This window comes from Brassica napus, chromosome C8 (genome assembly GCF_020379485.1).
Source record: "Brassica napus cultivar Da-Ae chromosome C8, Da-Ae, whole genome shotgun sequence".
Taxonomy (NCBI): Eukaryota; Viridiplantae; Streptophyta; class Magnoliopsida; order Brassicales; family Brassicaceae; genus Brassica; species Brassica napus.
This window is the reverse complement of record NC_063451.1, coordinates 6,759,369-6,786,711: the sequence shown is the minus strand read 5'-3', so window position 1 is coordinate 6,786,711 and position 27,343 is coordinate 6,759,369. Positions and strand designations below refer to the sequence as shown.

Here is a 27,343-nt window from a genome sequence, read left to right as displayed (position 1 = left end):
ATGTACCAAGGACGCAAAATAAAAAAGCGGATAATCTAGCACGCAGTGTCAGAAAACAGCCGTCTTTCGTCGTTCACATGGACCAATATCTCCCGGGGTGGTTTACAGAGTTTATATGAGTCTGTAATGTTGTCGACAAAAAAAAAAAAGAAAAAAAAAAGAACATGTTTTTGAATTCGGGTAAAATGTTGCTTAACAAATTTATAGCCAAAAAAATTAGTCACTATTTTAAACATTTTTCCACTTGAAGTTGTATAATATATATATATATATAATCCTATAGTTTTCAAACTACATTTTAAGCATTAAACGACTAAATGATATGAATAAAATTTATATTAAAAGTATTAACTAAATCGTGGACAAATTCTTTATTGTTATAAATTTAGACATTTTAATTTTTTTTTTTTGTGTGCACCAGACATTTTAATTTTAACTGACTAAAAATTCGAATTCTTTTCCTTTTTTCAACCGTTGGTCAGCGCTTCGAATTTCCTTTTTTGAAGTATCTCAGAAAAGGAAATTATGTTATTCAATTTTCCTTTTTCCGTGTGTCTGCCACACCGACTTAACTGAACCCCAACTCTATATAACACTCTGAAATCACTTCTCCTTCACCACAGTTTCCTATTTTTAATTTTCTTAACGTTCTCTGTTTCCGAACAACGATTCTGTGTCAAAACCCGATTGAAAAGATGGAAACAAAAGAAGAATTCGTCAAGTTACTCGGCAAAGGTGCTTATGGTTTTGTTAATATCGTCCGCTACAATAATCCCGACGACAACTCTTCCTATCTCTCAGCCGTAAAGAACTCTTACCAAGAAGACTACAACGCTCTCCAACGAGAGTTCCACGTTCTTCTCCAACTCAAGGGATGTCCCCGGATCGTCACATGTTTCGGAGACTCTCTCCAACAAAGTTTCAGCAGATTCGGGGAGAAACTCCACAAACTACGACTCGAGTTTGCTTCCGAAGGTAGTCTCGACGCTTTCATGAACAATTACGCCGACAGAAAGTTGCCGGAACCGTTGATCAGGGATTTCACTCGGATGGTTCTCGAAGGTTTGGTCTCGATTCACGACCATGACTACGTTCATTGCGACATCAAACCAGACAACATACTCGTCTTCCCTTCTTCGACGACGGCATCATCGTACGAGGTCAAGATTTGTGATTTCGGTAACTCGTTAGAGAAAGGAGAGGTTCCTCTGTGTTGGGAAATTAATTTCCCGTGGCTTGGGACTGCGATCTACATGTCGCCCGAGTCGGTCCGTGACGGCATCGCCCACGTGTCTCTAGACTTGTGGTCGGTGGGGTGTTTGGTTCTGGAGATGTACACGGGCGTGATTCCATGGGAAGGCCTTGAACTAGATGAGATCGCTACTCGTCTCTTCTCTGGTAAATCTCCAGATATACCTGAGACGCTTCCTTCTGATGCAAAGGACTTTATCCAAACGTGTTTCTCGAGGAACCCTGAGGAGAGAGGAAGCGCGCATGAGTTGTTGCTTCATCCCTTCTTGCCTCGTCCACAAGTGGAAGAAGAGGATGAGAAGAAAACAGAGGAGAAGACAAGTAGCTCGTTTCTGTCGAACCTGTTCAAGTTGAGAATCAGACGAAGAGGTTCCAAGAAGAAACTAGCGAAGGATGATGTTGCTGTTTCAGACATGAAGCCTTTGAAGTTGAGGTTTTGGAAGACAAAGACCGTTAAGAGAACTCTGACCAAAGTCTTGGGGTTGAAGAAATCGACAGACTTCTTTCACTTTAGTGTCCGTTCATTAAGGTTTAGTACCTACTTTCTATTCATGAAGGTCTAGTATGTCTCTTGTTTAAAGTCTCTGTTTAGTATATGTTGTTGTTTCTGTTCATTATAAAGTTTAGTAACTCAGGTCTCAAATCTAAACCAGGTTTCAAAGTTTTACTGCGGTTAATTTAGCATTTGAATAGCAGCTTTCAAAGTTTTACTACTGTATGTTTCTAACTGTTAAAAAAATTGTTCTTTTCTCTTGCAAACTCAAGTCTCAATCTTTTTACTGTGGTAAGCAACCAAAAAGCATCTTTTAACTCTGGGAATCCTAGTGCAACCAAAGAGCATCTTAAAACTGTTAATGAAGTAGTTCTTTTCTTCAATCTCAAATGCTTCTTACTACACAGAGTTCTCTTCTCGGAAAAATCCAAACCAGCTTTCAAAGTTTTACTGTGGTTAATTAGCATCTTTAACTCGGATAGTCATAATATGCGTGAGAAGAAACGATTGATGAATGCTTACATTTTCATCTTCAACAAAACAAACCAAAATGCATAAAAGACAGACAATGTGAATCATAATTTGACGTTGGAACAAGCTCTACGACCTAACAAAAGAGTTCCCTTATTCAAAAACTATCATATTTACTTTGCTTATGGTCGATGTATGTTTTTCCATATACAGATATAAAGCCATGGACTTTTGAGAAACATCTCATCAAATATTGCTATCTGTTTCTCCTTAAAGCGTGGAGGCTAGCACAAGAGTTTCACAGACTACCAAGTTAAAGACAACGAAAGGTTCAGCTGTAAAAAGAGTGTCAATTTCAGAGAAGAGAAGCAAAGCCAAAACCTCCCCACCAGAGGAGAAACACCAGAATAATGGTGTGAAGATTCTCCTTAAAGATAGCTGTTGCCTTGCGTCGTTAAAAAGAGCACATAGCTAATAAATTACCATGGAAAGAACGCATTACTAAACTACTCAACACAAAAGTATTCACTGTCACGCAACACAAAGGGACTTGCCTTAAAACCAAAACTTTGCAATTGTTTTTTTTGATAAAGAAAAACTTTGCAATTGTTGCTCTAGCCAACCAATCATAACCGGAATCGGCACTCCCCGAACCAAAGCGAAGCAACAAAACCAAGATTGTTATTTGTATGCACTGAGAAAATTTTGAACAAAGCAAGACACACCAAAGCAGAAGATGTAGGGAACACCAAAATCAAATGTATATTTTCGAGGTGCAAAAATTGTCGTAAAAGATGAAGATCCCACTCTTTGGAATTATTTTTAATAACGGAGTGAGAAAAAATTGAGGTAATTTTTAAACAATGAGATAGGTAATTCTGGTGGTCGAGCAAGTGAATTTATCTAGAACCCAAGACTCACTCTAAATCCTCGTATTTATTTATTTAACTGTAACATGTTTTGACTTTGTTATTTCAGCATAAACAAAATTTCTAATTTCATCAAAAATGTAAATTATGTAACGAGATTACAAATTTTGATATTATGACCAGGTGATCGTGGTCGAGTGGCAAGGAGATGGAACTGATACGCCAACACGTTTCAGGTTCGATCCACCTGCTGCGCGAAACTAAGTCACAATTATCCTGGTCAGCTAACACGGATATGAGCCTATGCTTTATGGCCTATTTGAATATCTAGAGAGAGAGTCTATCCGTGGGCTGCACCTCCCCTTGGAGATTAGTCTGGACCTCTCCATGGACCTGGGATACCCCCAAGTTAATCCAAAAAAAAAAAGAGATTACAAATTTTGATATTTAAAGATAGTCATTTGTCCTAGTTGATCAGATCTATAAACAAACCCAAAATCCAACTTAGAACATTTTCAAAAGGAGTCATATTTTTAAGGTTGGAATAACCTCAAATTGAAGGTTCTAGGGTTGGACAAAAAACCCGAATCCGAAGAACCAAACCGAACTCCATCCGAAAAATAGTATCGAACCCAAACCGAAAAATGATTAAATATCCGAATGGGTTCCAAATTTTGGTATCTAGAGAACCGAAACTGAACCCGATCTGAACCGAAGTATCTCAGGCACCCGAAAGTATCCGAAATAGACTTATATACCTAAATATATTAATTATTTTTAGATTTAATGTATATTAAAAAGATCCAAAATATATAAGATACTTTTAAGTTGTCTAAAATACTTGAAATATATACAAATATTCAAAATTAAATGTCTAAAATAGCTAAAGTATACTCAAAACACCAAAAATTCTTGAAATATCTATTGATTTTCTATCCAAATATTCAAACCAAACCAATTTTATGTTAAGTTTATGTATTTTGACATATGTCATTCAAATTTATATGTAATATATTATTTTGTTTATAGATTTTGAGAAATTAAAAGTATATAATGGTTTTTTTTAAAATAATTTAAATGAGTTATCTGAACCCAAACCGAACCCGCAAATATTTGAACCGAATCCAAACCAAAATTTAGAAATATCCGAATGGGGCTGAAATCTTTTACCCGAAAATCCACAATTCGAATATACCCCAACCGAATCTGAATGAGTACCCAAACGCCTTCTCCTATTAAGTTGTTATCTCCAATAGTAAAACCTTAAATCTATTTTTAATATATATTTGTATTTTAGTCTTCGATATTAATTAAAAATTGATTAAAGTTATAAAAAAAAATTCTAAAGAATAAAGAATATATTAAAGTAATTTTTTTTTTGGCAACAAACATTTACAGACTCATGTTGACTCTGTAAACCAAATTGGTAACTCCGCATCCATGTGAACGACAAAAAACAGTTGTTTCCTAGCACTGCGTGCTAAGCTATCCGCCCGTAGATTCTCCGTCCGGGGTACATGAACGATGTCTGAGTTGAGGAAACTTCTTTTTAAAAGCTTAATGTCTTCCATGTAACTTTCATATGTTGGCCATTCTTCTGGTTCCGAAACCATCTTCACCAATTGAGAACAATCCGTTGCAAACGTAACCTTAAACTCTCTTAAATTCTTCATACATTCCATTGCCCAAATTAATGCCTCCACCTCCGAATATAGAGGTGAAAGACATGCCCTTACATTCCTTGCCCCTAGTAAACCATCAAAACCATGTAAAGTGCTATAACAGTCTTGCCCTGAAAATAAGTTCTTGTTTTTCCATGAACCATCTATGAAGCACCATCGTCCTGAAGTCGGTACTGTGGGTCTGTTCTGTGCCTGATGCTCTCTCGTTTGATCATTTACTACATGTGCCTCAGCCCAAAGTGTTGATTCCAATTCTACTATTTTCAGTGTGTCCCTTGGATCAATATCCAGATTACTAAACACTTTGTTATTCCGACCTTTCCATATATACCATAATATCCATGCAAATTGGTAGTCATCCATCCTTGGATTGACTCTCTAAAATAGATGATCCATGTTGGCGAAAAAAGAACTAATAGGAAAAATATTGGGGTTGGATGGTATCTTAGATAAAACTCATACTTGACGTGTTGGAGGATATTCAAAAAACACATGGTTTATTGATTCCTCCAGGTCTCCACATCGAGCACACCATATATCTCCTTGTATTCCCAACGTTTGTAAATTTTTCATTACCGCTATACATCCTAAAAGGATTTTCCGTAAAAATAAATTAAAGTAATATTAGTTATAGTATTGATTAACTAAATGATATATCATAATAAATGATAACTGAAAATCTCCAATCAAATCGTTACCTAACAATAAAATATTACCAAACTACTCAATACATTATTTTGTAATGCTCTTATATATGATCAATTAATAAATTTAAATTTATTTATTAGTTATATATAAGTTGCAAACTAAATCAGTATTTTATATGTGAAATATTAAAATTATAAGGACTAAAATGATAAATATTAAAATTAATAAGAATATTAAATCTTAAATTAAAAAAAATTACTATTCAAAGTTTTAAAATTTAGAGTTATTAAATTATTTTTGGAGTATATAATTGAAAGCTCATATTTAAGGTTATTTTTTAAAATGGTTCAAGGAGAAACAGATTGGGCCCCACCTATAGATTTTGGACCGTTGCTACATTTTCTAACTGCAAAGATAAATATTAACCCACTGTAAAAAATAAGAACGACAGTAATAAAGTAACAGCTCACAGAGAAAATAAAAGGTTTCTAAACATTCGTTTCCACCGTGGAGCAGTGGTGTCCGAGAGACATGGATGCAGAAGAGAAGATGGAGCCGAAGCTCTACAACACGATGACTCAAGCAGAAGGAAGGAAGGTTTTGATCCGTTCACTCCCGGAAAGGTCGGATTGTACGTCTGTGCTTACGATTTCAGTCACATGGGCGGCCATGCTCGCGCCGACGTTCTCTACAGGTCTAGATCAATGATTTCAATTCTCCCACCATCTCTCGTAACTTAGATTCGTAGATAAGAAAGCTTGAGTCTTTGCAGATAGTTGAAGTTAATTTCTTCAGGAATTTGACAGATGGTTGATGACAAGGTAAGGTATGTATTATCTTTAATTTCTCTTATGGGTTATTAGAATCTTCTATGAAAGCTAATTAAATGATCTTTGTGCAGATAATCATACGAGCTAATGAGAGTGGAGAGAAGCCGTTGGAGTTGAGTAATCGGTTTTGCGAGGAGTATTTGGCCAGCGACCATATGGATCACATTATTAACATGATTAAAATCAAAAGGTATGTTTTGGTTTGATTAAGAGAGGCTTACACACACTTATTGTTGTTGTGTTCATGATTCTTGTGGTTTACAGATCATTGAGAAAGATTGTGGAGGGTATGTAGTGGAAGTCCATGTGTTCTTCTTCGTCGACAAATCACTCAATTATGGTAAGTTATCTGGTCAACTGCTGGAACATACACGTAACCCTGCTGATTTTGCACTATGGAAGGTTTTATGAGTCTGTAAATTTTTGAGGCTTGGAGTTTATGATAAGTGTGGTTTGCACATTTTTATGTTGTTGCAGGCTGCAAATCCTGATGAGCCAAGTTGGGAGGGCCCACGGGGTCCAGGAAAAACTTCAAAACAGTCAGACAAGTACTGGTTGCATAATGGGCATCTCACTATTAACAACGAGAAGATGGCCAAGTCTAAGAAAAACTTCAAAACAATCAGACAAGTATGGCTTAAAAGCAGAATTGTTGACAGGTTCTGATCCGTCTTAAACGCAAGATCTTGATGATGCCCTCTTGCCATATCGAGAAGCAATGGCTGAAGAAGACGGTGGAAAAGCTCAACAGACTGCAGAAGCCAAAGACAAGCTCAAAAAGTGAGTTTGAAGCTAAGATGTTAGACTATTTAAATACTCTGCCCATATACTCACTCACGGGTGCTTACCAAGATGCATTGAAATCTTCCATTGGCAAGCTCAAGGTTTTCTGCTTTACTTCTCCTCTTCTTTTCTTGTGTGCCACTTCACCATTCATAACAAACTTGTCTGTTTTTCTTCAAAAACTCAGAAAACGCAGAAGACACAGCTTGTGTCACTCGTTGAGGTTGAGAAAGCAGCCAGGGAAGTTCTTGATGTGCTTGGTTTGCTCACAACCCTGAGCTATGCCGAAAACACTAACAAGAGCAGGGTTGAGCGAAGAAGACATTGCACAGAAGATATAGAAGAGAAGAAGAAAGAGTTTGAGAAAAGTGATCAGATCAGAGCAGTTCAAGGAATATCAGTAATGGATATTGGCAAAGAGACTGTGTGGAGGCCAATGCTTCCCTTCTACGGCTGACTCCAGCGATGGAGATAAGTCAATTTCCTAAAAGTCAACCCTTTATTCTTTTAAGGCTGTTTCTTTATAACTCTTTGTCCCAATGACTCCTAATAGACGCTTGTTGCTGTTTTTTCTTTCTGTATCTTAAAGATTCAGTGACAATTATATCAGTGCAACAGTATTTTACAAATATGATCTATCTACTTTAAGATTCTACTACAACTATTCATAATGCTGTTCAGAACTATCTAAAGACATCTTATATCGCCAATAACTCTTTTTGGTTTCACGTAGAGTAACAAAACAAATCTGCTAACATTGAACATGTGGATTTTGTTCTTCTTGACTAAGGCGTAAGCGTCACTGTAAAGGGCGATTGCACTGGAGAAAACCGCAAGGACAATCACGAAAATGGCTACAGTCTTGTCCATCTTTGTTGCTCGGTTATGACGACCCCTGAAGAGATACACACACTCAGGTAAAATCATCCATTAGGTTCCAAAACCAGTCTGTTATGAGAAACAATGGGGACTTACTTCAAGATGACAGCAGCAGGGAATATGAAACCGATGCAGACAGAAGTTGTAGCTCCAGTGAGTTGGAAAGCATCCCACATGCTTGGAATGAAGTTTGCACCAACAAAGATTACAGCAACGAGAGCGGCAGTGATGGAGCCAAACCTCAGATTAGAGGTAGTAAGTGATGGAGTAGCCGTAGGGAACAAGAGACCGTCCATGTTAACGCGCAAAGGATAGAAGATGACAGGGAACACAAGCATGAGATGACCTGCATAGCTGAGTCTGACTGCGTCACTGAGAACCGGACCAAAAGGGATTTTAAGATCGGTATCAAAGTTTGCAAGAACATCATCAAGAGTAGATTCACCAAACAAGAGGTATCCGAACAAGCTTGTCATTACGTAAACAGAGGAGGACATCACAAGAGCTGAACGCACAACAGGCTTCATCTGAATGGAGTCTTCAAGCTCGTTCTGTATATTGTGGACTGAAAACATCAAAAAACCATGAGTTGATGTTTAATCCTTTTAGTGAGAGAGAAGCGTTACCGTTAGAATGACAAATGTATGCGTTGACAAGCACAGGAACAACGGTGAAGAGTTTCCAGACGGATGACAAGTCAGTGACATTTGGGAAGAGTCTTGGCTTCATCAATCCCCCTCTGTAAAACTTTGTAACGACGATTCCCGCAGTGATGACTAGAAAAACAACCGCTAGAACAAGTGATAGGGCAGATGTGAATCTCAAAGTATCTGCAATGAAGCCATAATAAATCAATCAGATACACTCTCCATTTCATTCTAAGAGAAGTATGCAACACATTGTTCTAACCAATGCGCTTGAAGGATGTCAATGGAGCAAAGGCACAAAGAGTTGTAAAGAGAAGAACAATAGTTCTCTTGTCCCACCAGCTTTCTCCAAACCATCCTTCAAGCATACCCTCCAAAACATCACCTTCAAGCCAAACAAGAGTTATAACCAATTGCCAAAGATCAAAGCTGTGATTAGTATCAAAGATCAAGTACCAATGATGATCATGTAAACGATCAAAACCCCAACGTTGGTAACAAGAACAGCAACTTGCAGCACAATCCTTCCGGTTTTGCCGAAAGAATCTTCCATCAAACCACCGTACGATCTTCTAGCGTTCCCGACTCCGCTAAAACTAAGCAAGAACTCAATCGTCTTGTCGGTCAAGAAAGCCATGAGAAGGATCATCACGATTCCGGGAACAAGTCCGAGGATCTTCATCGTGGCGGGCAAAGCCATGATACCAGCACCGATGATTGCTGTTGCGAGGTTGAGTACCGCTCCGGTGAAAGAAGCTCCGTTGAACTCTTCGTGACCGTCACTTTCTGATGCCTGCAACAGTGGATCGTTCTGGACTTCATCTTGAGTCGCCATTGTTTCTTTGATGGTGTAAGAAGACATGAGCTGAGCAGCATCGAATCGAAACTACCTAATTGTATATTCCATTCTGGAGATGATTGAAAAGAAGATAGAGAGAATGGAAGGTGAAGTTATAGTTTCCTGACTGATTGTTGGCGCTGAACCTATTAAAACGACATTTCAAACCAATTATCTATTTTCTGCTGTTTTTTATTTTTTAAATATTCTCAAATACCATTTTCTCCCCTATAACACGAAAATAACAAAAAACCTGCACTACAAAAAAACAGCGGTATTCTGACGGACATTCTGACAGAAAATGAAATCCTCGGAATATCCCGAGGAATTTCCGAGGATATTCCGACGAAACACAAAATTTGGTTTCCTCGGAATATACCGACGGAATTCCAAAGAAATATCAATCCGTCGGAATATTCTTATGGAATACCGAGGAGAAATGTATTCCTCGGAAAAAACCGATGAATTCCGAGGATATATTATAGCCGTTGGGGGATTTTAAAAATTCCGAGGAAATTTCGACGAACTAGCCGTTGGCGTCGGAATTTCCTCGGTCTGTCGGCAGGATTTCAACTATAAATACAAGCACCCCTCTTTGTCTTCATTCACTCCATATCTTCATCCTCCCTCTTACTCTCTTTACACACGAATTTGATTCATAAAAAACATGTCTTCTTCAAATTATTTTCGTTCTTGGATCGATCGACCTCATTTGGATCCGAACACGAGATTGCTTACGGAAGAATACCAACGAGGTATAACCGAATTCATGGGGTTAGTTCACCGACAACCGGAAGCAAAAACATGTATGTTAAGATGTTCTTGCTCTAATTGTAAAAATAGAAAGGTTATTAAAGATTGGGATGTTTGGATTCATCTATATTTGAGTGGGTTTACACGAAGTTACAAAATTTGGTATCATCATGGGGAAACTGATTATGAACATGGTAGTACTAGCGAACCTCAGCCAGCGGTTAGATTAGAAGAACCAATTAGAACGGATGTAGATTATGGTATAAGTACTGAGCAGACGGTAAATGATCATTTTAGAGGGGAAGATTTACCCAATGCACAAGCTATGAGATTTTATGATATGTTGGATGCTGTAAAGCAACCATTGTACGAAGGTTGCAGAGATGGCCATTCAGCTTTAACATCTGCTACAAGATTGATGGGCATTAAAACAGATTATAATTTGGCTGAAGACTGTGTGGATGCGATTGCTGATTTTGTAAAAGGTATTCTACCCAAGGATAATGTAGCTCCTGGTTCATACTACGAGGTTCAGAAACTCGTAGCTGGTCTTGGTTTATTGTATCAGGTAATAGATGTATGCAGCGACAACTGCATGATTTATTGGAGGGCGGATGAACAGCGGGTTACATGCAAATTTTGTGGGAAGCCTCGTTATAAAGATACGAGTGGAAGAGTTCCAGTGCCATATACTGACTTGATGCAGAGGGAAAAGATGTGTTCTTTGATTGGATTTCAAACGATGTAGAATTTTCAGACGGTTACGCATCTAATTTGCGTAACTGTATCGACAGAAAGGAAGAAACGTTTACTGGCTTGAAAAGCCACGATTTCCATGTAATGATGCAGTGCCTCCTTCCGTTTGCCTTCAAGGAACTATTACCACGAAATGTTCATGAAGCAATTGCAGGGATAAGTGGTTTCTTCCGCGATTTATGCACGAGATCAGTGACTCTTGAAGGTATTGAAAATTTGAAGACTAACATAGCCGTGATTCAGTGCAACCTTGAGAAGATATTTCCTCCCTCATTTTTTGATGTTATGGAGCATCTTGTTATTCACCTGGCAAGAGAATTGGAACTTGGTGGTCCTGTGCAGTATAGATGGATGTATCTGTAAGCGGTATATGTTCCATTTGAAGAAGATGGTGAAAAATTTAAGTAGGGTGGAAGGTTCTATAGTCGCACAGATGATCAATGAAGAAACTTCAAACTTTGCCGAGTACTACTTTCCAGCAGAAGTTCAGACCAAAAACAGAAGACCTGCTCGGCATGATGATAGAGGCGAACGGGCAACATATCATGTTACGGTTCCAGACATTTTCACAGACATTGGACGACTTAGCGGAAAACCAAAGGACCGTCGACTTACTGAGCATGAGCGCAGTAATTTGCAAACATATTTGCTCACCAACTGCGAAGATGTTCTTCAATATGAGAGGTAAATAAATTTGCTTACAAATTTTTATTTTAACAAGTTGAAATTTAAATCTTAATTAATTACATTATTGTCATCATATGTACATGATTTTCATGGCAGAAAAGCGGTTCGAATATAGATACGCCACAGAGGACGAACTAGAAGAAATGAAGCAGAGATAATTTGCTGGATGGATGTTTACTTATATGAGTGCTTTAAACAAATTAAAATATCATTTATCACATATTTATACTAATTCACATTTATTGATATAACATATATATGTACTATTAATAGGTGTCTGCTGGTTTGGCCAGAGGTGAAACATTTGACGATTGGATACGCGAGATGGTCGTTGGACCAAACTTTGTTGTGAAGTCATATCCGAGATTTTGTACTCGAGGATATGCATTCACAACTCAGAAGAGTAGACGTTCGAGTACGACTTATGATGCTGGCGTTTGTTCTACATCAGGAGATGATGTATACTACGGACACATACATGAGATTTTGGAAATCAAGTATTTGAGCATGGTTGGATTGCGCTGTACTGTTTTCTATTGTGATTGGCACGACAACACTCTTGATCGAGGTGTGAGAACAGATGGATTTGGTGTTACATCAGTAAATTCGAGGCGAAAGCTGCAATATTATGATCCTTTCATTCTTGCTTCTCAGGCCGATCAGGTAATTAAATGTTAATTATTCAGAATGATTCATCATCATGTGTATTAATTTATAATTTTACTAATAATTTTTTTAATGTTACAGGTTTGTTATATCAACTACCCCCGGGTAAGGAACAGAGATGATCCATGGGTTACTGTTACAAGACTCAACCCGAGAGGCCGAGTTCAGGGAAGTTCTGAGCTGGAAGACCCACTACAACCAAGCACATCCGGCAACTTAAGTGCAGCAGAAGATTTAGCTGGAGTTGGCCTTGTAGTCGATTTAACCGACTTCGGAGAGGAAGCCGTCATTCACGTAGAGGATGAACCAGTGATTGGAGAGTTTCACCAAGATCCAGATTCAGATTCATCTGGTGATGATGACTCGGAAACAGACTAGCATCGACTTTTTTTTTTTTTTAATAGAAATACCGAGGAATTTCCGAGGGAAGATAGGTTTTCCTCGGAATTTCCTCGGAATAGACCTTCTCGATTTAGGGATTTGATTATAGAGTCTTTTTCCTCGGAATTTCCTCGGAATATTCTGACGGAATTCCGAGGAAGATAAGGGTTTCCTCGGAATTCCCTCGGAATATTCCGAGGAAATTCCGAGGAACTAGGGGTTTTTAAACTGAAAACAACGTTTTGCGGATTGAATAACACGTATATAACCTTCATTAAGTGTCTTAACCAGATTATGAAGTCAAACTTTGGTGTTTTACCCAGTAACAAACACTTTTACGATTGCATGAACGAAAACCACACAACATAAAAGAAACACTTATACATTTTAATAAACGGTAAAGGGAATACTTACAATTATTTTTGAAATTTTCTTATTTAATGGTTTATGATCATCTATACAAAGAATCCTCAATGGTATGCATTACAATTGTATAAGAAATGAAATACGGCAAAAAAAATCGATGTTTTGAAACCCCAAACCCTTTTTCCTCGAAATTTCTTTAGAAATTACCTAGGGTATTCCGACGAAACATGGTTCCTCGGAATATTTTCATTTAACCGGGTAAACCAAGCCGCCAAATATTTCGCGAAAATTGAATTAATGATTTTCGAGGAAATTCCGACGGAAATATATAATTTTTCCGAGGAAATTCCGACAGACATTTTCCGTCGGACGCCTCCTTTTATTAGGTCGAACCAGATCTTCTTCCCCATTTCTCTCTTCCTCTCTCCGCTGAGCTCTCCTTCTCTCTCACCCTCTCCGCCGAAGCTCTCCTTCTCTCTCGCGATTTCCGCCCTAATCCTCCTCAATTTCACTCACTGATCATGTATGAACCCTATCTCACTCTCTTAGGTTAGATTTGTTAGGTTTTAAGTAGATTTGATGATTTTGGAATGATATTTATAGATTTTTGTTAGGGTGAATGGTAGGATTGTGTAAAATCGAGTTTGATTATGGTATTCACTTGATTTGAATTTTTTTTTTGTTTTTATTAATTTTGTGATTAAAAACAATTATTTGGGATTTAAAATATATATATATATAATATAAATTTCTATATTTAGTAAAAAAATTTAATATTATTAAAACTATTTTTTGTAATTATTAAACTATTTTTTATTTATTAAAACTATTTTTTGTTTACTACAAATATTTTTATATATTTATTAAACATTTTTAAAATCTATAAAACTTTTTTTGTGATTAAAAACTATTATTTGGGATTTAAAAAAAAAATATATATATATAATATAAATTTCTATATTTATTAAACATTTTTAATATTATTAAAACTATTTTTCATAATTATTAAATAATTTTTATTTATTAAAACTATTTTTTTTTATTAGAACTATTTTTATATATTTATTAAACATTTTTAATATCTATAAAACTTTTTTTGTGATTAAAAACTATTATTTGGGATTTAAAAAACAAAAAAAAAAAATATATATATATATAATATAAATTTCTATATTTATTAAACATTTTTAATATTATTAAAACTATTTTTTGTAATTATTAAACTATTTTTTATTTATTAAAACTATTTTTTGTTTATTAGAACTATTTTTATATATTTATTATACATTTTTAATATCTATAAAACTTTTTTTGTGATTAAAAACTATTATTTGGGATTTTAAAAAAAAAAATTATATATTTCTATATTTATTAAATATTTTTTTTTAATTTACAGGTCTATTGATTATCAGACCCGGCCTCGACAGCGTCGTGGTCGTGGTAGTACAGGGAGCCAGTCTCGGGATTCCAGCCTTTTTCAGGATTCCGCTTCGCCCCACAGCTCCTACCATACATCTTCCTCTGCTGCACCCGCTCCTGCTCCTCTCACTCCCGCTGCTGCACCCGCTCCTGCTCCTTCGGGTCCTCCGGGAGTGATGAGTGTTACGGAGTTGGTTCGACAGCCCGGTCGTGACCATCTTCCCTATCTCACTCCGTATCCACATGGACGGGGTCAAACATGGTAATTAAACATATTTTTTTTTCATTAAAATTTGATTCATTATTAATAATTTGTTCTTCTTATTAGGTTCAACCGATCCGGGAACAGGATCAGCGCATGGATCAACCGTATGATGTACTCGGCCCTCGACAAGGGACATCAGACTTTCACTGACTTCCCTACCGACAAGCAGCATCTGTGGTTTCGTCAGTTTGCGGTAAGTATTCTAATTTTTTACTTATATTTTTAATCTTTAATATAAATTTGCTACTAATTGTGTTTTTTTTTTCAGCAAGAATTCAACTGGAATTCCGATGAGACGCTCTTTATCTATCACCACTTCGTCCATAAAGTTATGGACAACTATGGGAAGCAGATCCACGAGTGGAATAAGAAGTGAGAAATCAACAAGGTTGTTTTTAATTTATTAAACAATTTTTTAATTTATTAAACAATTTTTAATTTATTAAACTATTTTTTTTTTTATTAAAAGGTCTCAAAGTCGATAAACAACACGGTCTGGACGGAGTTGTGTGCGCATTGGGATAAGGAAGAGACGAAATAAACTTCTTCCACCAACTCCACCAACCGCATGAGCGACCGTAAAGGGAAAGGCGTCTTCAAGCATAACTTGGGTGCTCAATCTATTGCCACTCTGGGGGATCGCATGGTAAGTTCAGCCGCTTTTTCTTCAATTATTTAAGTTTTGAAATTTTATTTTTTGTGCATTTCTTCTAATTTCTAATGTTTGTTTAATTTATGTTTTTTTCAAGGCGGAAGAAAATGATGGCGAGCCGGTTGATGATCTCGCCCTAATGAAGAGGACGTATACCAACAAGAAGACCGGCCAGATTGATGACGGTCTTGTGAGGGAAGTGGTCACCCAGGTCCAAACTCAGGTGCAAGACGAAGTGTCTCAGCTTCAAACCGAGGATGACGATTCGACGGTTTCGACCAACTTGTCCCGGTTTCGAATCAACGAAATCGTTGAATCGGTAAGTTCTTTTTTTAAAGTTTAATTCATTTGTTTGTTGATTTTTATTTTATCATCTTTTTAAATTATTTAAATTTGGCTATTTTCTATTTCAGTCGGTTCCAAAGAAGAAGGGACGTTTGGTCGGTTTGGGTCGTCGCACTCGGTCGGTTCCTCCTTCTTCTGCACCACCGCCCTTTGTTGATCCAGAAGTACTTACGGCTCAGTTGAAGGACAAGGATGATCGCATATCTTTGTTGGAGTCCCAGATGGCGGCTCAACAGGCGGGCTATGAGGCACAGAAGAGGCTGAACCAGCAAATGATGGAGATGATGCAGAGGATGTACCCGAACGAGGTGTTCCCGAACGTGCAAGACCCGTAGTTTTTTTTTTTTTTCAAAAACTCGGAATGTTTTATTTTTATTTGTACAACTTTGAATATTATTTAATATGTTTTCAATTTTAATTTTAATTTTATATTTTCGAATTTAAATTTCAAAAATTTTATTTTTTTTAAAAAAATTTTTTTTTTTTTGAAATTCCGAGGAAATGAACCCTCGGAAATTTCCGACAAACATTTCCTCGGAATATACCGAGGGACTCCTTCCTCGGAATATACTGAGGGACTCATTCCTCGGAAATTCCCGATGAAAATTCCGAGGAACATTTCGTCGGAACTTCCGAGGATTGGACCATCAGAAAGTCCATCGAAATATCCCGAGGAAGTTCTCCCTCGGTATATTCCGAGGACCTTTCCGACGAACTGGTGGTCCTCGGAGTTTCCTCGGAAATCCATTTCCTCGGAATTCCGTCGGAAATTTCCGAGGGATTTCCGAGGAAAAATGAATTTCCGAGGAGTTATTTCCGAGGAGTTATTTCCGAGGACTTGTTTCGTCGGTATATCGTTGGAATAACGTTATTCCGACGACATACCGACGATTTTTTCCCTCGGTATGCCCCTGTTTTCTTGTAGTGCTGGTTAGAAAATTATTTTAGTTTTAAATATTTTTAGTGAGTTTCTTATACTAATATTTGTTTATTTAATGGTTATAACATTTTACAATATTATAATCTTTATCGATCGTAAAACGACGAATACAAATGTTGGTATATTAAATGAATCATAGGTCTGGGCGTTCGGGGATCCGTCGGTTTCGGTTCAGTTGATTCGGATTTTCAAAATTTTGGTATTATGCTCATAAGTCCCATTCGGGTTTTACTAATAATCAGGTTGGATTCTGTTCGGTTTCTTCCGGATTCGGTTCGGATCGGATTGTAACCAATATTTGAAATCGTCCCAAAATATATTCTTTTAAACCTCAAAAATTGACAAAAAACTTCAAAATATTAAAATTATTCATAAATCTAATTAAAATTAGTTATAACTATCTAAAATAACTAAAAGATATTCAAGATAACAAAGAAAATAAATTACAAAATCTTTCGAACTATAAAATATCTAAATTACTTTAACATATATAAAAACATTATTATATTATACTAATCTCTGATATCTTCGGATCATAGTTTGGATTTCAGTTCGATTCGGATTATAACCAAATCCCAAAGTACTAAGTTCACTAGTTGATAACCCGCGCACATGCACATGGTGAATTTAGTTAGTAACGATCACCACATGTTAACTTTGTTCTTTCTAAAACAATTACATCGTGCAGTCCAAAAAGTGTTACATGTTGTGGAAACATAATATAATGATGAGCGTATCGAGCCAAGGTGTTGATAAACTGGTTTCCTAAAGCCCAATTAATCAAGTTTGGGCTGAAACAATACATAAGAAAAAATCATCTATGGTCCACTCTTTTACCAGATATAGAAAGGACAAACATCGAAAGTGCTAACTTGCAATCGAAAAATGCATTAGGATTTTGGTTGGTCTCAGAATTCTCTGACTCTCCACATGTGATGTCTCGTTTAAATATACAATATTTGTGCTTACGATAGCATTTCTGTTAAATATATGGAATAATTGAGAAGGGAGCAAGAATTATGTATATAATTAAACTAGAGTAAGCACATAAATTAGTAAATCAAAGCAGTCATTTTATTTATTTTATATGGTAGTAGATATGGATCCGTGCGTTGCACGTGTTTTATTTGATGTTTTAATTTCACGAACACATAAAAAGAAAAAACTATTTTTTCACATTAGTTCTTTGATTTTTCAGTATATTTTGTTGACTATATTAGTAATAATAATCTGTTTTCTTACAAAAAGTTTGATTAGTATTTCTATTTCAATATGATGTTTTAAATAATATGTTTTATTTTTATTTTTAATAAATACTTCACGTATAATTATTTTTCAAAATAATATTAGTTGTAGTTAATTGTAACATACAAAATTCCGAGCTCTCTATATTTTTTATATTGCTTACAACAAACTAAAAAAAAACATAATTCAAAATATTAATGTTACACAATACTAATCAATATGTATTATTGATAGTCAGCTAAATCAAATATATTGCTAAATAAAACATCAAATTTGTTTACTTTAGCATCCATGGTATGACTTTAACCTCTTTCTCTATGTATAATTATATATCATATATTATTGAAAACTTTTTGATATATAATATTTTGTATAATACTTGTTATGTTTTAAAAATCTGAAACTCTTGATAGTGCGACATATAATTGTAAAACTGGATTTGGCAAATATAGACTAATTTTTTAAGTTTTGACCTTAACTCTTCAACATAAGACATCCAAAAAAAAGAACACGTGAAGATGTGAAAATCATGAAGAAAAACTCACCTAATATTTTTCTTGTATCTCTTATTATGTTTGGTGTCAAAATATGAGAAATGGCAAAATATGAGAGAGCTTAATCATATATATATATATATATATATATATATATATATATAGATGTGAATAAATATAGTTCCTTTTGGTTTATTATTTCTAAAAAGAAAATTAACTATTTAAATAAGAAAGTTGATTATTCATAAAAATAAAATTTGAAAGAATTCTTCTACAAAACATTTTATTAGGATTTAAAGAATTAAACCTACTATTAAACACTCTTTTACAATTTTATTATGTTAAAGATTTTAGAAAAGGACAATTAATATCAAATAAATTTTAAAATTATTTTATCTTTAGAAATTTACAAAAGGAAAATTAGTATTAAATAAATTATTTGACAAATATTTTTGTTTAATTTTTTAAAATAAAAAGTAGACAAAAGTATTATTAAATAAATTTAAAATTAGTTTTTTTTTTGTAAAAAAACTGTTTTATTATCTTATTATATATTTTATGAATAATGAGATATTTTAACACATTTCAAAATTTTAAAGGAAAACTACAATCAAATAATCTTTTACAATAATATTTTTTTTAGAATTTTAGAAAAGAAAAATTAGTATTAAATAAATTCACTACAAGAAAACATATTTTTTACTAGGGCAGTATTCGTTGTAAATTCGTCGTAAACGGGGTGTTACGACGAATTAACGTCGAAAGACGTTTCGTTGTTAAACGTCCGTCGTAACAGAGGTTTCGTCGTAAACGACTCGTTACGTTTACGACGAAATATATTCCTCGTAAAGCGCAGGGAAATGATTCGTCGTAAACGCCACGTAAGACTTCGTCGTAAAGCCCACGTAATTATTTCGATGTAAAGCACACGTAAATACTTTCGTTGTAAATCACTCGTAAACATTTCGATGTAAAATCCTCGTAAATATTTCGATGTTAATCACTCATAAACATTCGATGTAAACTCCATGTAATGTTTACGAGGAGTTTACATCGTTTCTTATTATATTATTATTAATTAGTATATAATAGATTTTAATTTATATTTAATATTCAGAATTTAAAATAATTTAAATTTTAAATCAAAATATGAAATTGGAAAACATATTTTAAAAAGTCATACAATAATATTTAAATTCATAATACAAACAGAAAAAAAAAACTACATATTGTCGAAGTAGTTGGTGGGGTTGCTCGGCTGTTGACGGGTTGGATCGGACTCTTGGGGATCTCGTGGTGGCATTCCAAGAGCGGCTCGTCTCTCACTCAACATTCTCTGCATAACCGGGTTTCCCACGGCCATCACGTCTAACAAATCCTCAAGAGAGTCTAAACGAACCTGCAGGCTATCCATTTGAGCCTTCTGACTATCCATTTGAGCCTTCTGACTATCCATTTGAGCCTTCATCTGAGCAGTCTCTTCATCCCGTCTCGAAGTGTATGACGAAGTTGCCCTTGCAACTTCGTTAACAGAGCCTATACCGACTATCCGTCCCTTCTTTTTAGGAGCCACCTATAAAATCAAAACATATATTAATATAGTTAATTATGTTAAAATATTTAAAATAATGTAAACTAAAATTTTAAGTTACCTCTTCGAAGATTCTGTCGACCTCTTGGGTGGACAATGTGACTGGTAATCCATCGGGAGACTCCTGGGTTAGTTGCGTCTCCCGTTCTTCAATCCGACCAGCCACTGTTCGGAAGAGTTTCTCAGATGCAGGATCCACAAAAACTCCGTCGGATGTGGCGTGAGTCATCTTGAATAGGTCAGACAGAGAAGGTAAGACTCCCGTCTTCTCGAACTACAAAAAAAATTAAATTAAATATTATAAATTATATTAATTGAATATTTTAAAATATATATTTAAAACAAAACTTACAGCTTCTAGACGGACTCCTGCATGAGGTTTTTGTCCGGTTCTGTGAAGCATGGGCAAATGACCATCTTTATCCTTCGTCCTTCGAGAAGCCGAGCACGAATTGGCCTTTCTGATCGAAGAGGGGTGCTCCCAATAGGCGATGAGGCCATCCCACACATCCGTCGTGAGCTCAGTGGGCTTTCCCTCATACCCGTAGATCTCCCACTTGTCCTTCCAATCAGAGACTGTGTTGCAGAGGCGTATCTTTGCCTTTGCAACGAATTCCGCCTTCACCCTCTCGGTGATTCCCAAAGACCAATGCCACTTTTGCTGAAACATAAAAATTTTGAAAAAATTACAATTAATAATAAATATTAAAAATATATATATATATTTAAAAGTGAAAATTTAATTAAATTTAAAAATCTTACCGCAAAACATTTAAACCACGTGATCTTAACGTGATTTGGTGTCTTGCTCCAGTTCGGGTATGCCCCGTCGTAGTAACCCTTAATCGTCGCCGAAACGCTCCGGCTAACACGGTTGTTAGCCCCAAACCTGAAAAAAAAAATTTAACCGTTACAAAATAAAAATTAATTAAATTTTAAAGTAATAAAAATTAATAACTTACCAATAAGTTCCTCGGGGTCTATCGGGGTCTAGAACATCCAAACCCTCCCGTCCAGGCTGGGCAAGCAAATCCTCCACCGTATATCTCGCGAAGGGAGCATATGAAGGCACACGCAAATCCGGATGAACTGCACCTTCTGGGACAGGCTCAGGTGCAGCCGCTGGAGGAGGAGGTGGAGGCATCTGCGGTGGAAGAGGAGGACTCGAAAAAACTCTCTGAGAAGTCTGAGAGTCTGGAACTGCATCGGAAGACGATGGACCGGAAGAAGATGTACCGGAACCATCGCCAAACAACTGGGCATAAGTAGGTGCTGCTGGTTTCCTTCTAGGAGCCATCTAAAAAAAATTTAAATAAATTTAATCAATTATGACGACATAATTAAAAAATTATTCCGTTACCTAACTAATCACCTAAACTATAGGATTCCGTCATCTAACTAATCACCTAAACTAATTATCTAAATAATCACCTAAACTAATTACCTAACTAATTAATAACCTAAACTAACTTTAAAAAAAAAAAAAGGAGGGAAGAGAATGTACCTTAGGGAGAGGAGAGGAGTTTGGGAGGAATGGACGAGGCAGCCTCGTCTCGGCGTCCCAATATATAGAAAATGTTTCGTCGTAAACGCGACGTAACATTACGACGAAGTTACCAGGCCCGCGTTTTTTCATTTACGACGAAGTTACCAGACCCGCGTTTTTCGATTTACGACGAAATTACGTCGAAACATCGGTTTACGACGAATTTACAAGGCCCACGTTTACGAAGAAGTTACCAGGCCCGCGTTTTACGACGAATTTACAAGGCCCACGATTTACGACGAAATTACGTGGAATAGATAAACATTTACGACGATTTTACAACGCTTAACCCTAAACACCGAGAATGAAATCCCTAAACCCCAAAGTCACATATCATCTAACATCATATCTTTTCTTCTCTACTACTTTGTGCTCTTTCTCCAACTTAAACTCTAAAACCCTAAAACTCCAAATAATTTTTTTAAAATTAACACAAATACATATTATATAAAACAACATTTGTTACACATACATTAGGATGGTAAAAAAACAATATTTCTTTAAACATACGTTACAATAGAGAAATACAACATCAGAGACATATATTACATCACTCTAAATCGTTTTCGTTCTCATCAATATTACATCACTCTAAATCGTTTTCGTTCTCATCACTATCATTACAATCATCATCGTCGCTTCTCTCGAACTCGTCTTCACGTGCTTCATCTGTCGCATCTTCGGGAATATCTTCATATTGAAAGTTTTGCGGGTCGATCAAAAGGATTTCATCAGTTGGTTGTTCTGGTACCTCAACTTCATTGATAGCGTCTTCTTCTTGCAAGGGCGGTTCTTCTCCAGCGACAATGCGTCCACGAGGTGTAATTTTGATAGCAGCTAACCAGTTTATCCTGGAAGTTCAAAGCCGCTAAAATGAAAGGCTCAAATTTGTTGTATCTTCTCCCAAAATTGACATCCACAACACCAAATTTGTTATACCGAATCCCTCGGTTCACAACAGGATCGAACCATTCACATTTGAAGAGGACGCATTTTAGCTTCAATAACCCCGGAAATTCCACTTCAATAATCTCCTGCAAGATCCTGTAAAAGTCTGTTTCACCTTTCACACATATTCCGTAGTTACTCGTTGCCCGATGTCTCCCATACTCGTATGTGTGAAAGGTAAATCCTCGTGTGAAATACATAGGTGATGTGGTGACCTTTGCAACTGGACCTTGAACCAATTCGTGAAACCATACGGGATAATAAGGATCGTCATAATCAACCTGCAAAAAGCAGTTATTCTTAATTAATATTGAAGTATCAAAACACTTACTTAATTAATCAATGTATGAGATATATTACGTACCTGTGATTTTAACCACTTGACAAAGTGCTTATCTTTACGTGTGTCCACATCAGTTGCAGATATTCCTGGTATTGCTTCTTCAACTTGAGATACAAACATGCTGCAAATTAAACAAATAATCAAGTCATACATAATTAACTGCAATTCATATAATTAACATTCACAAAAATATTTACCTTTCAAAGTAACGGGTCACTGCATCCTCGCAGTTGAGCAGAATATAAGTGTGGGCACTATGTTTATCCTCTTCACATGACCACCATACTTCTTTCGTTTTACCACCAAACCGTGCAATTTCGCAGAAAATGTCAGGAACACCATCAATTGGATATGATGTCGGTACTCCACCATCATCATATCTTCTAGGAACTCTTTTCCTCGTACGAACAGTTGGAGCAAAGTAGTATGATGTGAAGTTAGATGTTTCGGCTGTCAAACTTCCCGCAACTATTGAACCTTCCACCTTTGCAAGATTTCTTGCTTTCCCCTTCAAATGTTTCATCTGTCGCTCATACGGATACATCCATCCGTTGTGAACAGGTCCACGAAGCAATGCTTCATACGGTAGGTGGACAACTAGATGCTCCATGACGTCAAAAAATGAAGGAGGAAATATCTTCTCCAGGTTGCACAATATGATCGGAATGTTATGATGAAGTTGTTCGATGACTTCTTCCTTGAACGTACGTGTGCTGAGATCTCTGAAAAAAGCGCCGATGGCTGTATATTGCAAAAGTAATCAAATTAATAACATTTCATAACATATGTATATATATTAACGTTTTATAATTACCTGCAAGTGCTTCATGGACATTTGCTGGAAGGAGCTCGGCAAAAGCAAATGGAAGTAGTCGTTGCATAAACACATGACAATCATGACTCTTCATTCCGGAGAACTTTTGACCTCGTTCAACACATCTTGACAGATTTGAAACATAACCATCAGGAAACTTAACTTCTGATGCAACCCAGTCAAACAAGGTTGTTTTGGCTTCTGATGACAACCGGAAGATGGGAACAGGAACGTTTCCATTGCTCTTGATATGTAACTCACTTCTTGAGCAAATATCAGGTAAGTCCATCCTTGACTTTTTGTTATCTTTTGTCTTCCCAGGGACGTTAAGTAATGTATTCATGATGTTCTCAAAAAAGTTCTTCTCAATATGCATGACATCCAGATTGTGGCGTAAGAGAAGATCCTTCCAATAGGGTAGCTCCCAAAATATACTCTTCTTATGCCAATTGTGAGACACACCATATCCATCAGGCATATTTCCAGGAACATGCCAATTTCCTCCAACTTTAACTGTTTCCTGAGCTCCGTAATAATCAATGTCTGCTTCGATCTGCTGGCCGGTGAGATATGGAGGAGGACCGTCTCTGACAATTTTTTTGTGCCGAAACAATGTCTTATTTCTTCTGTACGGATGGGCAAGTGGAAGAAAGCGACGATGACAGTCAAACCAACAACTCTTCCTACCATTCTTCAGTTGAAAAGCATCCGTCGATCCAAGACAATATGGACAAGATAATCTTCCATGTGTTGTCCAGCCAGACAACATCCCATAAGCAGGGAAATCACTTATCGTCCACAGCAGAACTGCTCGCATCGTAAAATTGTTTTTCAAGGAACAATCGTACGTCCTCACCCCTTCTGACCACAATTGCTTTAGCTCTTCTATCAACGGTTGAAGAAAAACATCAAGAGACCGTTTTGGATGCTTCGGCCCAGGGATTAATATGGTCAAAAATAGAAATTCTTGTTCCATGCACATATCCGGCGGTAAATTGTACGGCGTAAGAATGACTGGCCACAAAGAATATTGTCTACCAGACATTCCAAATGGACTAAATCCATCGGTGCATAACCCAAGATAGACATTCCGAATATTTGTAGCAAAATCTGCGTGTACCTTGTTGAAATGTTTCCACGCTCTTGCGTCTGATGGATGTGCAACCTCACCATCTCTCTGGACATGTTCCGCATGCCACCTCATCGATGCAGCAGTCCTCTCAGATTGATATAATCTTTTCAATCTGTCTGTAATTGGTAGGTACCACATCCTTTGGTACGGTACCCTATTCCTCCCACGGCCTTGCGGTTTGAATCGTGGTTTTTTGCAGAATCGACACTCTTCTAACTTGTCATCTTCTTTCCAGTAGATCATGCAGTTGTCGATGCAAACATCAATCATCTCCGAAGGCAACCCAAGACTATAAACCAATTTCTGAATCTCATAATAAGATTCAGCAGACACGTTGTCTTCTGGCAAATACTCTTTAAACAACTCCGCCCATGCATCCATGCAATTCTCAGGTAAATTATGATCCGTTTTAATATTCATCATCCTAGCTGCTAGAGACAATTTAGAGAGACCTTCTCTACAACCAGTGTAGATTGGTTGATTTGCAGCATCTAGCATTTCATAAAACCTTTTTGCATCCAAATTAGGTTCTTCTACATTTCCAGTTCCATCAGCTATTGTTGTAGTTGTTTCTAAAAATGCATCACTAATCATATCTTGAACCCTATCATGATCTACCATCTGCTCATGATCTTGATGATAATTATATTCATTATGCAAATGATTCGGTTCTTCACTATGATGACCATCCTCAAAATTATTATTACTACTACTAGCTTCATTTCCCCCATAACCCTCTCCATGTTGATACCAAATGTAGTACTGTGGTGTAAATCCTCTGTTTACTAAATGCTTCCATACAGTTTCACTACGTGCAAATTTTGAATTCTTGCATTTCCGACAGGGGCAGAACATCTTACCGCTTTCCTGTGTGATCGGTGTACAGCCCGCCTGGTGCATGAATGTCTCTAGCCCGCTCAGAAATGCGTTCGTCACCCTCCCGTCGGAATCTTTGTGCAAATACATCCAACTCCGTAACTCGTAAATACTACCGCCACCGGCCATTTTTTTCTTAGATTTTTTTTTGAAATCTTTTTTTTTCTGATTTTTTTTTTGGATTTTTTTTTCTCCCGTTTGTGTGTTGTGAGGAAGAGAGTTGTGGGAAATGACATATATATAGAGAAATTTTCGAGTTGGGTAGTTGAAATATAACAACGATTTTACAAGGAATATTTTACATGGATTTTACATGGTTTTAACATATTATTTACAACGACTTTACGACGAAATTAGGTAAGTTAAAGCACATTGAATACACGTTTTCACCTAAATATAACGGTAACATGCTTCGTTGTAATGTCGATGTAATGATTACAACGTATTTCTCATTCCACGTACATTCGTCGTAAACTTACATGGAGTTTACGACGAAATCAGTTCGTCGTAAATTTACATGGCGTTTACGACGAAAGTTAGATTCCTCGTAATTTCGTTGTAAAGACCATGTAAATTTACGACGAAATATTTTCGTCGTAAATGTTCGTTGTTATGGGCACGTTTTCTTGTAGTGATTATTTTATAAATATTTTTTTCTTTAGGATTTTTAGAAAGGAAAATTTATAGAAATATTACTATGAAATCATTTTTACAATTCATTTTTAGTATTAAATAATTTTGAAAATTATTTTTTTTCCAAATGTCACAATATTAAAAGGAAAATTACTATCAAATAATCTTTTGCAATTATTTTTTTAAAAGATTTTTAAAATGAAAAAGGAAAATTTCTAGAAAGTTACTATTAAATAATTTTAAAATTTATTTTTACGATTAATTAGTTTTGAAATAAAATATTCAAAATCCATTTTTCTATTGTCTTAAGGGGGAATTCATGTTTACCACTTTCAAGATACTTTTATTCATCTTTACCACCACAAAATGGACTTTTTCAAAAATATATTTTTCATTAAGTGGCAAAATACTTTTATACCATTATTCTCTATATATATAATAAATAATTATTTAAATAAAAAAATAAATAAAAAACAATTTTTTTTTTGATGTTTCTGAATTATACTTTTTCAAATTCAAACTTTTTATTTATTTTTATTGAATTTTTTTTTAATGTTTTTTCAAAATTTCTTTTTGAAAATCTAAAATTATGTTTGAAACTATTTTCTTTTAAAAAATCTATTTTAAGTATTTATTTATACATTTATTAAAATCCTAAATTTCACATTCCAAAAATCATATCTCACCCTCAACTTTAAATACTAAGTCTAGATTAGTTAACCCTATGGTATAAATGTCTTTAACCCATCACTAAAAATTATGGTAAAATTGGTCAGTGTAAATATGAAAAGTGATATCATGAATGTGGTATTTGTGGCAATTTCCTTTGTCTTAATATATATATATATATATATATATATATATATATATATATATATATATATAATCTTGTGATATTCTAACACATGTCACAATATTAAAAATAAATTTACTATCAAACAATATTTTGCAATATATTTTGTTTAAGATTTTAAAAATGGAAAATTACTTTTAAATAATATTTATAATTAATTTTTAACAATTTTTTAATGATCTTAGCATATATATTTTTAATTAAGAGATAGTTTAACATTTATCACGATTTTAAATATATAATTTTC

The 27,343-nt window shown here is 35.6% G+C and overlaps 2 protein-coding genes and 1 pseudogene across 2 annotated transcripts; 2 read left to right on the top strand and 1 right to left on the bottom strand.

Annotated features, from left to right (window-relative positions):
* Nucleotides 1–191: 191 nt before the first annotated feature.
* On the top strand, nt 192–3,841 carry LOC106403957 (mitogen-activated protein kinase kinase kinase 20). Its single transcript, XM_048767051.1, has one exon. The coding sequence runs from the start codon at nt 696–698 to the stop codon at nt 1,812–1,814; it is 1,119 nt and encodes a 372-aa protein (XP_048623008.1). The 5' UTR covers nt 192–695; the 3' UTR covers nt 1,815–3,841.
* Nucleotides 3,842–4,567: 726 nt separating this feature from the next.
* On the top strand, nt 4,568–7,682 carry LOC106403956 (annotated as a pseudogene).
* LOC106402874 (amino acid transporter AVT6B-like) lies at nt 7,587–9,739 on the bottom strand. The gene is made up of 5 exons (XM_013843686.3): nt 9,010–9,739; nt 8,816–8,938; nt 8,533–8,736; nt 8,003–8,471; nt 7,587–7,922 (listed from the first exon to the last, which is right to left on the bottom strand). Exons 1-5 carry the CDS (start codon nt 9,413–9,415, stop codon nt 7,715–7,717), a joined length of 1,410 nt encoding a protein of 469 aa, XP_013699140.1. The 5' UTR covers nt 9,416–9,739; the 3' UTR covers nt 7,587–7,714.
* Between the last annotated feature and the right edge of the window lie 17,604 nt (nt 9,740–27,343).

Excerpts from the sequence above, each read along its gene's own strand:
- LOC106403957 (XM_048767051.1), top strand. The coding sequence starts at position 696 with ATGGAAACAAAAGAAGAATTCGTCAAGTTACTCGGCAAAGGTGCTTAT.
- LOC106402874 (XM_013843686.3), bottom strand. The coding sequence starts at position 9,415 with ATGTCTTCTTACACCATCAAAGAAACAATGGCGACTCAAGATGAAGTC. Across the intron at positions 8,939-9,009 it reads CGTTTACATGATCATCATTG|GTGATGTTTTGGAGGGTATG; the intron begins GTACTTGATCTT and ends TTTGGCTTGAAG. Across the intron at positions 7,923-8,002 it reads CCTGCTGCTGTCATCTTGAA|GGGTCGTCATAACCGAGCAA; the intron begins GTAAGTCCCCAT and ends GTATCTCTTCAG.